Source organism: Pinus tabuliformis, chromosome 1_2 (genome assembly GCF_031772625.1).
Source record: "Pinus tabuliformis cultivar Carrire ecotype Pingquan chromosome 1_2, CPIR1, whole genome shotgun sequence".
NCBI lineage: Eukaryota > Viridiplantae > Streptophyta > Pinopsida > Pinales > Pinaceae > Pinus > Pinus tabuliformis.
In genome coordinates, this window is record NC_142298.1 from 756,939,579 (window position 1) to 756,954,386 (window position 14,808).

The window sequence follows — 14,808 nt, forward strand, 5'->3', positions numbered from 1 at the left end:
ACAGACGACTTCCGGAAATAGCGAAACCATATGAGATTTTGATCTCCCAATCCAGACCACGAAATAGAGAGAGAGAGGCACCAAAATTTCGATTTTTGCTTTCTCCTTAGACTTCTCGAAACTTGCTACAAGAGAGATTGAAATTGTGTGTGAGAGTGACACTCAAATGAATTCGATGAGCTTCCTTTCATAGGTTTCTTGTGAGGTCGAATAGGGTCCTTAGGCCGACTTGATCTTCTTCTAGGTCGACATGGTGTGGAGGTTACATAAATCATATTTGACTCAATACTTAACCTTTTTACATGATTCAAAAGCCCAAGAAGGGTCTCTTTAAATGTACAATGAGTCTATAGACTCGGAATAAATGCTAGAAGTCCTCAATGGGGATTTTGACCTAAAAGATGGTGACTCAAGCATGAAACCCATGCTTTAATAAGTCACAATAATACTAATAATTTTTTTTTCTTTATTCTTTTGACAAGTACATTACATGATGACTCGAGTACATTATTGAAGACCGAACATAGTTACATTTTCCGCTCCCACTGCCGCTCCCCGTTTTCACTCCCGCTCCCAAGTAACCTTGGGGAAGATCAACAGACAATAGGATAATTGTGATCCTTACCTCTCATGGTAAGCATTATCTTGCCTATTGTTAAGATCAACAGACAATAGGATAGTTGTGATCCTTACCTCTCATGGTAAGTAGTATCGTGCCTATTGTCATTGGATATAGGGTGGTAGATTTATCTCCCCTATGATGATTGTTCTTCTTTAGATCGAGACATCATTTTCCAGCTGATGATCAAAGTAGACAAGCTGAAACGAGAAGTGATGAGATGGATGTCTTGTTGATGCAGCGGAGATGAAGGTCATGGAACTTGACCTAGAGATTAGTAGGGTTTGGAGGATTTCTACTCATGTGGTAAATTGATGTTCCCTACCGTGAGTTGTGGATTCTTCTTCTTCTTCTGAGATGAGATGAGACATCCAAGTTGAAACTTCTGATGTAGATGGAAATTCCTCCCTAGCTAAGGGGGAGTGTTGAAAATTGGGGCAACTATGGGACAAATTTCCCCATAGGAACCCAATCTACCCTAAGGAAAGCCCATCATGCCCCAAAGATAATTGATATTAGTCAAAGGAGAATTCAAATCGATAAAAGAAATATTATTAATGTGGCACAAATTGGGCAAGCAATCATTAAGGAAAAATATATTTAATAATATGTTGAATGAATTTGAATGTGAGTTTTCCCTCCTAATTCTCAAGTGAGCCTCAAGTTGGCTTGGCCTTAGGGACGTGTCCCTTCGTATGATCAATCAACTATAAATAGGGATTGATCTTCTTCCATTTGACATATATGTTCAGATTTTTGAGGTGTTGTCTCTGTGGATCGCATAAGTGCATCTGAGGCTCACATTTCAGCCCTGGAAAAATCAGCTGCTCTAACCATGATAGAGCAGCAACACAACAAGGACCCTGGGGAAGCCGAAACGCCACTGTCCAAAGATTTCAACAACAGAGGTCCGATGAAGTACTTACAACAGTGCCACAATAAAGGTGGGAATGTATACAACCCCACCGATATTGCATTAAAAACAGATTTTGCTTTCTGGACATCCTAAATTAGACAAATTATGAGGAAAATGGAACACCTAGAGGCGGAAAATCGCGGGCTGCGAGCCGACATCGGCACTTTGTCAAACAAAGTTCTATCGGTAGAGGGAGACAATGCATCTATTATAAAAACACTGCAGGAATACCGAGAACAAAGTGCGGGGCAGAATTTGGACGAGATTTTACTGGCGGAGATTAGAGATCTTAAAAGAAAATAGGAGGAAATTAGATCACAACAAATGTCCTTTAAATAGGAAACGGAGTCGCATATCAGCACATGGGCACAGGTGGTCAAATGAAAGGACAAGGCCCCTCCGCTCATAGTGGTGGAGGAAGTAGTGCAGGCAAAGCTTGTGGAGGAAAGAACTCGACGGGTAAGAGAATTAAATCTTAAGGTAAGAGGACTCCCTACACCTCCCCCTCAGCGGACCCAATGGAATTGGGGAACAGGTTTCTATGCGACACTTTCGACATACCAGACATAACCTTGGACAAAGCCTGGTTAGGGCAGGACTCTACTCTCTTCCTCAGGTTTTGTGACTCCTCGGATAGTCTTCGGGTACTCCGAGCCAAGCAGAAGCTATCTCTCTTCCGAATAAAGTGATTTTGGATGAAGACCTCACAAGAGATCAAGTCGCTGAATTGAAACAGGCTAGGGAACAGGTTGCAGCAGCAAGACAGGCAGGGAAATGGGCAGTGATTAGAAACCTTCGGGTAGTTATTCGGGACACCTTCCCCCCCATGATGGGCATCCCATTCAGGTAGGTCCAAATGACGGGCTAGAGCGGAGAGGAGGTGGGGCACAGATCTCTCGGTTCACTGTTGGAATGACAATGGCTTCTTCTGGTCTTCACCAGGCCTACTTTATGAAGCCCTTAGCTCAGCAGACATCCTCTTGGTTACCGAGACTCATGCAAGTCCAGGCCGACCTCCTCGACATTACAGGATACTAGTGGACCGCAGTTTGCAGACAGGAGACACGGAGTTCAGGAGGTGTCAAGGGATCAGGTGGTGTTGCTTGCCTCGTCCGTGATAGCCTCAGGGGTAGAGTATCGGTGGTCGTGACCGATGAGTATGCCAAATTCATGTGGATTCAGATCAGAGCCAAAACATCACCTCTGAGAGACATTTATGTCGCAGTCTGTTACTTCCCACCTATCTCGTCTTCCTACGCTATTCACAATAGCTTAGACGGAAACCCTTTTACAGACCTGTACTCGGACATCACCAGGTTTTCGGCAGTAGGGGACGTCATTCTCACGGGGGACTTCAATGCCCGGACCAAAGACCCTATGCATGATCGGACAGAGGATATATTTTGCACTCGGGGGATTGACCCGACCATGATTGGCATGCACCAGACCTCCGAGGATCACTTGGGACCCACCACAGCCTATGGGAGATATCTGCTACAGTTAGGAGAATCTCATGAGCTGGTAATTCTGAATGGCGTACCATTTTTCACATCCTCGCACTTCTTTACCTGTAGACCATTTGGAGGCGGGGCAAGTGTGGTTGACTTCGCTATTGCAAACCCAGATCTCCTCCCTTACATCAAAAATTTCTCGATCACCCCCATCCCTCTAGCAGATCATGCACTTCTCTCACTCTCTCTGTAGTTTGACCTCCCGAATCCATCTCCTACTCTTCCCCGTAGCCCTCCCAGGACCACCTTCCGATTTGAGGAGGGTGACCCTGATCTCTTCTCCTCTATCCTCAGACAGACACTCCAATCGGAGTCCCAGTTCGCCTCTCTCAGCTCCGCCAAGGACAAATAACAGTGCCTCTCATATGCAATCTAGGAAGTTGTGCTCCAATCATTCCCCCATTCTACCCGTACTGCCACCACCTCCCGCAAACTGGGAAATTGCCCTATGAATAAATGGTATGACCAGGAATGCAAGTCTATGCATCAGGACCTCCGATGTGCATTCCGGAACTCCTTACCAACATACCCAGACGTCTATTCAGCCTACCGTTGCCTCCTTCGCCGTAAGAAGCGCCTTTTCATTGCCCATAGGAGACAGGTTCTTTCTACTCTCCTCCTTCGCTCCCCTAAAGATTTTTGGGGGACCATCCTTTCCCGGCGCTCACCTACCCCAGTTGACCTTGATCCCGATTCAATGTTCTCTCACACCTCCTAGTTGTATGACATTCCTGGGCAACCTCTGATTCAGGTTACTTTCCCCCCACCTCCTGCCACCTTTTCTCCGACAAAGATATCAGAGAGGCAATATGGACAATGAATAGCAGCAAGGCAGCAGACGAAGAAGGCTTCTAGGCAGAATTCTTCAAGCATGGACTTCGCCCCCTAGTAGGATATCTGGTGGACCTTTTCAACCAGGTGGTTTGGCATGGATTTCCAGATGGTTGGTCACACCACATTATCTACACGATCCACATGTAAGGGCTTGCTTCCAACCCCAACAACTACAGGACAATCATGGTTGGGCACACATTCTCCAAGCTATATGCTACAACACTCCACAGGACACTCTCCCATTTCCTTGAGCAGAGACAACTCAGGGCCAAGTGCCAAGTAGGATTCTGCCCAGACCACCAGACAATCGACCACATCCTTACTCTTCGTGTGGTGATCGCGGAGGCTAGGCATCGATCCTCTAAAGTGTACTGCTGCTTTGTAGACTTCCCGAAGGCCTTTTACTCAGTCTCGAGGGAAGATCTTTTCCAGAGGCTAAGAGAGATTGGCATTTCGTTGACTCTCCTAATAGCTATCATGCGCCTCTATGAGGCTGTCCTTGGCCGTCTCCCCACAGTCGGAGGAATGTTGGATTTCATCCAAAGCACCATTGGAGTCAAGCAAGGATGCCCCCTTTCTCCTACTTTATTTGGGATCTATATCGATGAGCTTGAGTCCTTCCTCCGGGAGCATATCCAGGATACAGATGGGTGTCTTCTTCACCAGGTCTTGATTTCCATCCTCCTTTTTGCAGATGATATTGCCCTTATTGCCTCCTGCCAAGAAGGCCTTTAGAGACAGCTAGATGCTCTCGCAACTTTTTGTGACCAGAGGCATATAACTGTGAACTTGGGTAAAACCAAAGTGATTATCTTCAATGGAGTCAAGAAAACCTCGGACTTCCACTTCCTATTTAAAGGAGAAGAGATCGAGATTGTCAACACTTATACATATTTGGGAGTTCAGTTTTCAAGGCCTCGCTTCAGCCTGCGGCCAGCCCTTCAGCCTCGGATCAACAAAGGGTATGGCTCCCTAGCCCTTCTGGAGAGGCAGTGTTTTCGGCACCATTTCCAGGACATCTCGTCTAAAATGAGCATCATGGACACTTTGATTCGCTCCACAATGCTTTACGGCTCAGAGATTTGGGGTCCCTCTCTCCTAGAGTCAGATTGGGCTTCAACGGAGTGGGTCCAGTCCCTCCTTTTGCGCCGTTTCATTAGGTGGAAGCAGACAGTTCCTCAGCACATCATTCTAGTAGAGTTCGGGGCTCAACCTTTCCGCCTAGAGGTGATATTCAGGTTAGTGTCGCTCCTGCACAGGCAACGAGGCCTGACAGACGCGAGGAAGGGTCGTGACAGATACCCATACTTAGCATATTGCTCCTTGGAGAACATTGCCCGTAAGCAGACATGCCGATCCAAATGTTGGTACACTGGTGTGACAAGGCTTTTAGAGGCTTTAGGTATCTAGATTGACCATCTCCCTCCTTTTCAGTACTTTCTGAATGCTCCAGGCCACCTCCTTCCCATTCAGCAAGAGTTGAATAAAATCCTTAAGGAGGATATTTACAGACGATACATTCAGACTACATGGACCAATCCTCCCAATGGGTTGCGTCCAAAAATGGCCTTCTACGCAGACCATTGCCTGGAGATTAGGGATGGGCTCATCATCAGACCCCAGTACACGTTACAACATTGGATGCATGCCCTTAGAATCCCCCTCAGGCAGCTCAGAGTTGGGTCTCACAGACTTCGGGTGGAGATAGATCACCACATCGATAGGGCAGATAGGATTTGCCAGCTCTGTCACTTACAAGAGATAGAGACAGAGAAACAATTCATCTTCAGATGCCTTGCTTACTACGAGATTCGAGGTTGTTTCCATTATCTCTTTAGGTCTTCTCAGACTTTGATCAACTTCCTCAGATATGTTGATCTGAGATGCCTTGCACTTTATCTCTAGGAGGTCTTCAGATTTCGGGTCCGTTTTCTTCAGCCCCCCACCAGATCGGACACCATGCAGAAGATCACAGACTTCTTTAGGGCGCTACCATCAGCGCGGTGCACCACAAGAACCATTGACCGACCCACAGACACTGAGACCAGATCAGTGCGGTCTCGGGGGGGTCGACCCACCAGACTGCACCAGCGCTCCAGGATTGGATCCACCCTTGGGAGGCGCCCTAGAACCTCCAGGCGACAGCCCAGTATGCCCACAGGACAACAGACTTTGACAAACTTCTCTCAGTTTTCTTCTCTCGACCTCGGATGTTAGGAGTAGGAACTGGACAGGAGACTCCTTCCCTGCTTCTTCTTCTTCTCCTTCTCTGCTTCATCGCAGTGCTTTGTTTCGAAGTCGAGAGCTTCTAGCTTCTACATTTACATTTACTTAGATTATAGATGTATTTTCTGGTTTTTAAAAGAAATGTTAAAGGGGACCGTTTGGTTCACCAGCTTGGCATGATGTAATCATTGTAACCGACAATCCCGTTGACCTATTATGGTCATTTGTTGGACATTAATAAAATTATCTTATCTTATCTAAGGATAACATCTATTTGTAGCTCGCTCAATCTATGGCTCACACTTCACTGTGGTTCTGTGGCTCACTCTTTCTATGACTCACATTCACTGTGACTCATATCTCTATGGCACGTCTGAATAGATCGTATGGCTTACTCTTATGGCTCACTTTGTCATTATTTGGACAACACACTATACCTTTGTAGCCGGCTATTTATACTTTGTGGCTCAATCTCAATACACAGTGGCTCTCTCTCAATACATAGTGGCTTGCATTAGTTAACAGTAGCACACATATGTTATATATGACTCACATATGATCTTTCAAAGACTTGTATTATTCTTATGATGGCTCAAATCAGTGGCACACAATTCTCTGTGGCATTTATTATGGCTCGCATTATTCATATGGGGCTTGTTTCTCATCTCTTGGCACACACTCTATACTTTATGGCTCGCTATATCTAGTCGGATTTCCCTCCTTGTGGGGTTTTGCCCTGACCTCTGACCTAAATCCTTGTGTATCTATTGTGTATGATTTTCTTCTGATGTTCTTTACTGTTCTGCTTGATGTTATTGTTCTCTCTACATAGTTACTAATGATGATATAATGTTATTGGGTGAATTTAATAATGTTGGAAAAAGTTAAAAAATGCAATTATCTAGAGCAAATAACAATCTAGTCCTAAAAATTAACACTGAGGGAGATAGTTACATGCTAACCATATTTCATTACTGAGCATCGTGATGCGTGCAAGGGGTGTCCTTTCATGAGAAATGACAATAGGGTAGTAAGTATCGTTGATTTGATTCACTCTGATGTATGGGGTTTGATGTCTTCTGTCTCATTGAGTGGATTTTCTTATTATGTTACTCACATTTATGACTACTCTAGGAAGACTTGGATTTTTTTATGAAGACGAAGGATTAAGCCTTCAAGGGGTTCCAAGATTTTAAGGCTCTTGTGGAGATCTAAACAAGGAAGAAGATCAAGTTCTTGAGGACAGACAATGGGGGCGAGTATACCTCCAATGGGATGAAGGAGTTGTGTATGAGAGCGTGCATTAGGAGAGAGTTCATAGTGCCATATAACCCCCAGCAGAATGGGATGGCAAAGAACAGAGCCATAGTAGGGGCAACGAGAGCCATGTTACATGATCAAAGGTTACCTTTCTTTTTATGGGTTGATGCTTGTAACACATTAGTATATCTACAGAAGAGGAGTCCACACAGAGCGCTAGGGAGTAAGATTCCTGAGGCCTTTTTTCTGGGAAGAAGCCAGAGATAGGGGACTTTAGGATTTTTGGATGCCTTATTCGCATGTCCCTGAGGAGAAAAGGACAAAGATGGAACCCACTGTAGAGAAGGGAATCCTTGTGGGTTTCAACATGACCTCCAAGGCCTATCGCATATATATTCCTGCAAAGAGGAAAGTTGTCTTGAGGCGGGATGTGATGTTTGAGGAGGAGAGGGCCTTGAGGAGGTCATGGGAGGATGATCAGGTAGAGCAATAGCCTCCTCAACAATAGAGTACACTACAAGTTTTAGGATCTTTAGGTTCACCAGGGTCAGGAGGATCATTGACTTTTGGGGTGACAAGTACAAAGAGTTTAGGATTACCAGGCACTGCTTCCCATATTACAATTTCACTACAAACCATAGGGGCATCCTCATCAAGAGGATAGGCTCTAGGGAGGATATTCCCACACCAGTTCAAGAGGCTACTTTAGGGAAGAGGAAGTCAAGATGGCTTTATGAGACCTTGAATGAAGCACAAGAGTAAGTGGGAAGACCCAAGTGGTCAGTTACGGACAACATACAACCAAAGTGGTTGGGTGGCTATGTGGCTACAAGGAGGCTACGAGTCAACAAATCTGGAGGAATGTGATGGTGGAGTATTTTTCCATCATGGAGAATGATGTTTGGGAGATAGTGTCGAGACTTGAGGGGAAGTTAGTGGTGACTTCCAACTAGCGTTACAAGACCAAACAAGCTACAGATGGCAGCATGGAGATGTTCAAAGCTCGATTTGTTGCATGGGGGTTCTCAAAAGTAAAGGGAGTTGAGTGTGAGGAGACCTTTGTACCGTTGGCTTGATACACCTTGATTAGAGCGGTGATATCTATAACCATATAGATGGGTTGGAAGATTCACAAGATGGATGTGAAGACTGCCTTTCTCAATGGAGTCGTACAGGAGGAGGTTTACATTGAGCAGCCACAGGGCTTTGAGGTGCATGGGAGAGAGTCTCACGTATGTAGGCTTAAGAAAGCCCTAGATGGTTTGAAGCGGGCACCGAGAGCATGGTGATTGAGGATTGATTCCTACTTGCAGCACGTGGGTTTCCAGAAGAGTGATGCAGATCCGAACCTATATTACATTGTGGTTGGCGATGATCCACTCATTCTTGAATTGTACATGGATGATTTGTTTATTACAAGAGAAGGCAAACTCATAGAGCATTACAAGAGAGATATTGCTTTAGAGTTTGAAATGATTGATATAGGACTAATGCACTATTTTCTGGGGTTGAAGGTTTGGTAGGAGGATGGGCATATCTTCTTAGGCTAGTGCAGGTATGCAGGGGACATACTGAGGAGATTTCGTATGGAGGACTGCAAGCCATGGCCACTCCGATGATTACCAACTTGAAGAAGCTGTATGCTTCTGATTCTGAGTTGGGAGATCCCACTTAATATCGTCAGTTGATCAGTCACTGATGTATCTAGTCAACACTAGACTAGATATCTGTTTCGTAGTTAACACATGGAGTCAGTTTATGATGGAGCCCAGCAGGGTGCATTGGGTGGCTGCAAAACATGTGTTATGGTACCTACGGGGCATAGTGGATTAGGGACTAGACTATATCCGCGGGATGGAGTCAGGTTGATAGGTTGTACAAAGTCAGATTAGGAAGGTAGTGCTATTGACAGGAAGAGTACATCTGGATGCTGTTTCATGTTGGGTTTGACAGTGGTGTCATGGTTAAACAGGAAACAAAGATTAGTGGCACTGAGTTCCATGGAGGCTGAGTACATTGTAGCTAGTCAGGCTAGTTGCGAGGCTATTTGGCTTCGTAAGATGTTGTGTGGCTTCTTTGGTCAGGAGCTGACACTAACTACAATTTATTCACTGTGATAATCATAGTTGTAATAAACTCATAGAGAATCCAATATTTCGTGACAGGTCAAAGCATATTGAGATCAAGTACCACTTCCTCTAAGATTGTGTTGAGAGAGAGGCAGTGAAGCTAGAGTACATACCTATTGATGAACAAGTTGTACACATTCTCACCAAATCCTTGCCAAGGGGCAAACACGTCTACTTAAGGGATAAGATGGCAGTGGTGAGAAACACCTTCCTCAGTAAGAGGGAATGTTGAAATTTTTTACCAAGGAGGTGTTCCCTAGTGCTTTTTTCCTAAGCCTAGGAAAACAAGTGAACCCACCTTTTTAGTGTGACTTTATGTGAGTATTAATGTCGTGTGATTTTTTAGTCATTTTATGAGGTTCTAAAAGTACATTGTACTTTATTATATTAAAGTGACTTTATGAGGAAAAAGGTACGTGGAAGAAAAAGTTATTAAAGTGACTAGAGGGGCTCATTAATGAAGGGGGAGACATGAGAGGAGTTCAATGTAAGATTAGATTTCCACCCTTGATCAAGAGAAGATGAGATAATCTCAGCCCTTGATCTTAGGGATAGGGTTTCTCATCATTAAAGAGACTAAAAGGGGGGAGAAAGGCAAGAGGAGAATATAATCTTCATGTGTAGAGTTGGTGAAGAGAAGAGGAGAGGAAGAGGAGGAGAAGTTGAAATAGCAGGCATTTGCTGAAGGAGAGACTGATTTGCAGCAAGGAGGAGGTGTGAATTCCCAAGGCTGAGATAGTGGCACACAGACCAAGGCAGGTACAATGGTCTCAGCATGTCTTTCAAGGCAGCTTCAGCTCAGACTTTGAGGCAAACTTCAGGGCATTTATTGCAGGATGACAGGCCCGAAAATTGAGGAGAATTAGAGCATTAATTGCAAATCTGTTGGCACAAAATTCTAGGTGGAAATTTTGGGTATGCAAGCATGGATTTTGAGGCAAAAATTCTTAGTCCGTTGCCAGAAATTCAAGGAGGAATTTGCTGAACAGTGGGTTGATTTTTGAGGGCACAGATTGCTGACTGTGGCATGCATTTCAAGGCTAGAAAGTCTGACTGTAGTACGAATTCCAAGTGCAGTGATTGCTGGACAGTGGCACGGGTTTCCAGCCAGCTTCACAAAATTCTAGGAGCTGGCACAAACTTCAAAAAGGGAGATAAGTACCCCTATGTATTTAATGCTGTAAAAATTCTCAGAGAAATGCAAAATAAAATTCCTATTCAAACTGGTTTTCCCTTCGAGGCTTTTCCAGGGTCGTGTTGACCAAAGATCAAGTGTCCAAAAGTGTGTTTATGCTTGTGAAATTTTTTTATCAGCTGAAAGTGAAAGTGAAAAGTAGCGGTAATTCCAAGTGTTTTAATTGCAATTTTACATTCATGTTTATATCAGCAATGAACACGGGGTTTAAGATTAAACATGATGAGAAAACAAACTGAAACCGGGTGGGGCTACAGGGCACAAAATTTCTACACTCACTGCTGCCCTGTTTTCTTTGACATCATCTTTATCTTGCAGTGATTTAATGGCCCTTACGAATGATTTCTGGATTTGCTCTTGAGAAAAGTTCTATATTTTGTCTCGGAATTTGCCCCATATGGAATTTTAATCGGCTGATGCCCCTTGGCATATGCTTGCCACACAACTTGTGAGTCAAATATTGTTTATTGATCCCCCCCTTGGGTACAACATTGTGTTCACCACATTCACACATAGGGTCTAAGTGCCTTGGCATTTTGTTTGAAGTTGAACCTAGGGCACTAAAAAAAACAACTATCCATCACATGAGATATATTATACATTATCTATTCATTAAAAGATTAAAAAAAATCAACGTGTGCGCATGCTCCAACAGATTGATAGATTCATAGAATGCATGGTTTGAATCTTGATTATCTAGGGGTTTGAACTATGATTTAGTAAATTTGTGGTTTTCTCAGCAGACAGTCAGAGACACAAAGAAATTCAATCCAATGCATGATTGGTTGAAATGTTGAGCGCTCAAAACCTGGTCCCCCATTCAATGTTAAAAAAAATAAATAAAAAAAATCGGCACTTAACTGAAATCCACAACTGCTGTAGAGAAGTTGTTGAGCAGTGGAGAAATATCGAACTCCACACCACAAAACCCTCAAATCTCCTCCTCCTTGGCAGTTAGAAGGCTTTTCTCCACAAGGTCGAATGGTTGAGCTTACAGTGCAAAATGAGGGGAAAAATGAAAGTTTTTTTGACTTATACGTGGCTCGGCAGAACCCTTGTGAGCTTTTCCATTGAGTCGCGATTTTATCATGACTTTTATGATTTAATTGGGATTTTTTTTTTGTTTATTTCTTTATTTTGAAAAAATCGCCAAAAAATCAGCCAATAAAATGGGTAGGCTGAAAAAATTGCAATTTGGTGATGTGTTCAGGATTAAATCATGATTTTGGTAGCACTGGTTTTAGGCCTTGGTCAAAGCTTTTAATGTGTTAATGAACCTAGCTTTGCATTTAATTAGTAGATCTGTTGTCTCTGGTAGGAATTAAGTGCCAGGTGCTAGGTTTGCAGGAACTTTAACATTGGTTAGGTTTTAAAATTTTAAAGTAATTGAATGAGACAACTTTTCTATTTAAATTTATTTCTGTTTGTGATTTTTCCAACTCCAACATTTTTTCCCTCACTTTTTCTTGTCATAACAGGGTTTCAAGTTGTTGAATAATATAATAGTTTAATGCCACTTAATGTGAATACTTTAACTTTTTCAAATTCATTAATGAAGAGCAAGTTCTGTTTTTGTCGCTGATAATATCAGCAACAAAGACAGATACGTTGGTATTAGGTCATCAGATTTTAGTTACCTATGCATTGACAACAAGATTTTTCAGTTTTTTGTGGTTAGTGGCTGGAGCTGCTATGCATTTAACAATTTCCTCACTTATGCAGCAAGTAATTAGTTGAGGACCTAGTCAGCAGCCACCAACTTCTCGATTACATGCTTATGCTTTTTTGGTTTTCTCTCTTTTCTTTTCTCAATATTATCATGGGCCAAGGCAGAGAAATAAGGCTGGGGATCTTTGCATTTGAAACTTGAAATTTAGGCTAGACACTCTTGCATTTCCTTTCATGTCAATATTATTTTGTTTGCTTGAAATAGTTTAATTCTTTTACATGTATTGAATGGTGGTTTTCACTCTCAATTAATCTTAAACTGTTGCCAGATTTCCTGCAAGAGAGGATCAGTTCGTGTGAGTTGATTCGGTTTGCCTGAAATTTTTCTATATTCATGCGGTGCTTCTTGCATTTTTCTCTGCTTCTGTCTGCTGTGTGCACAAGTTGAGATGATTTCAAAAGTGTGAATGAAAGAAATTGATTTTCCCTGCAATTTATGATTGTAATCAGACTTTTCTCTTTAGAGTAGTATTAGGTATTGTGCCACTAGTTTTCACTACATTTGTACTTACCTAAGTAAAAGGACACCTCCAAACAAGGCTTGTCTTGTATCTTATGTTTAGCATGCGTCCTATTCACTGGAGACCTATTAAACACGTGTCTGGCACATCCCTTCACTATGTCCCTCACAAAAGAGGCCTACACCCCGTAAAAATGTGTTTTCTCTTTCATTCGAGCTCATTTCACTCAACAGGTTGGAGACGTCAGATGTTTGGAGTGCAGCTGAGGGTTATTATGGACTGTTAGAAGGGAATCCTACAGCTGTGCAAGTGGATTTGGCTACCAGTCTTCAAGTTTTTTCCTAAAGCAGTCCATTGTCTTCCTCATTTCACAGAGATCATGGCTCAATCATCAAGGGCTGCTGGAAAATATTAAAGGAAAGGGAAGAATGCCCCCACTGATGTCGTCCCCTCTCTTTCATTTTTCTTCATGGTCTGCTAGTGCTCCATCTGGTGGAAGTAGGCTGCAAGAGTAGCTTCAAATGCTGAAACAAAATATTGTTTTAGCAAAGACAACAGGCTAAAGAGCAAAAGTTATATGATTGAATTTGTATCATATCATGTAAGATTCTAATTGTTTTTAGTTTCTAAATTCTAAAAAATTGAATCTTTGTCCATATTTCATTTTGCATGTGAAATGTACTAATTTGTTATGTTTTTTAATATATATAACAAATGTGTGTATGTGTGTGTTTGTTTTTGTGTAACGTGTCCTCTGTGTCCTGTCTCTGGGGCCACCATGTTTCATGTCGGACACATATTTCCATGTCTTGCATCATCTTGTCATGTGACTTAGGTATATGTATATGCAAGTACATGCAATGTCCTTAGTAACGTCAACCGTCCTCATAAGTTTTGTGTGTCATCTTGTCATAGCGTGCTGAATGAGAGAGTAGTCCTATGCAATTATGTTTCGCCTACAAGAGGTCCAAGCTTTCTGTTAACCATGCAGACAAATCAATTAATCTCTAAGATGTGTGGAAACCCAAGCAAATCCTTCTGAGTGCTGCCCTTCCTGAACCTTTTAGGAAGATGGTTTGTCGGTCGCTAATGCTCTTCCTCAATCTAGATGCATGAACTTCTCCATTATAGACTCATGGAATACTGGCTCCTGGAGTGTCAATTGGGAATCATGATACTGGATTGTGAGGGCTGTGAATAAACTTATAAACTATGTTGCCTGGAATCTTCGTCAACAATTAGTTGAGCTGTTGGTGGACACATTCTATTGGAAACTTTAAAGCTTGAATATGAGTAAATTTTTATAGATTCGTTGTATTCTTTACAATGCCAATATTCATCTTTCAAAGAAAAGTAAATTCTTTAAATTTTCTTTGGCAAGTGGTTTTTAAGTACGTTTTGTTTATTTTCTTAAGTTGTGTTGTATTTGGATATACAAAGATATTCCTTATGTAAGTAACTCATTCTGAACTTGATGTGATCGCTTTCATATATGTGGATTTCTTCCCAGTACATTTTGCATGGTAAACTTATATTCACATTCCCCAGTTTTTATTCAACACCTTTCTCATGGTTTTACACTATTTTAACAGTACAACTAGTTTTTAGTAATGGAACCAATAAATTAAAGGTAATCATTTTCATTGTAGGTTGCTTCTAGTGCTCTAGGTATGGGGCCTCACCATGCTATGCAAATAGCTGAAAGATTGTACACACAAGGTTATATAAGGTGTGTTGTTGTTAACTTTATTTTTTCTTCACTATGAGCATTTATTAAGTGAGGAAATTTAATCTCTGCTGATCTGCTTCTTTTTTCATCTAGACTAAATTGATGAATTATTTTTTATTTCAGAAACATTGCATGATATTTTCATTATCCTTGTATCATCTAGTCTTTCTAGCAATTTTTGATCTATGTATGAAGGAAGT

The 14,808-nt window shown here is 42.3% G+C and overlaps 1 protein-coding gene across 1 annotated transcript in view; it reads left to right on the forward strand.

Annotated features, from left to right (window-relative positions):
• LOC149208000 (DNA topoisomerase, type IA, core) overlaps nt 1-14,808 on the forward strand; it is a 375,671-nt gene that overhangs the window by 206,522 nt on the left and 154,341 nt on the right. Inside the window, exon 9 of the mRNA XM_089395900.1 lies at nt 14,529-14,608. Coding sequence (XP_089252026.1) covers nt 14,529-14,608 — 80 coding nt within the window. The remainder of the gene's footprint in view (nt 1-14,528; nt 14,609-14,808) is intronic.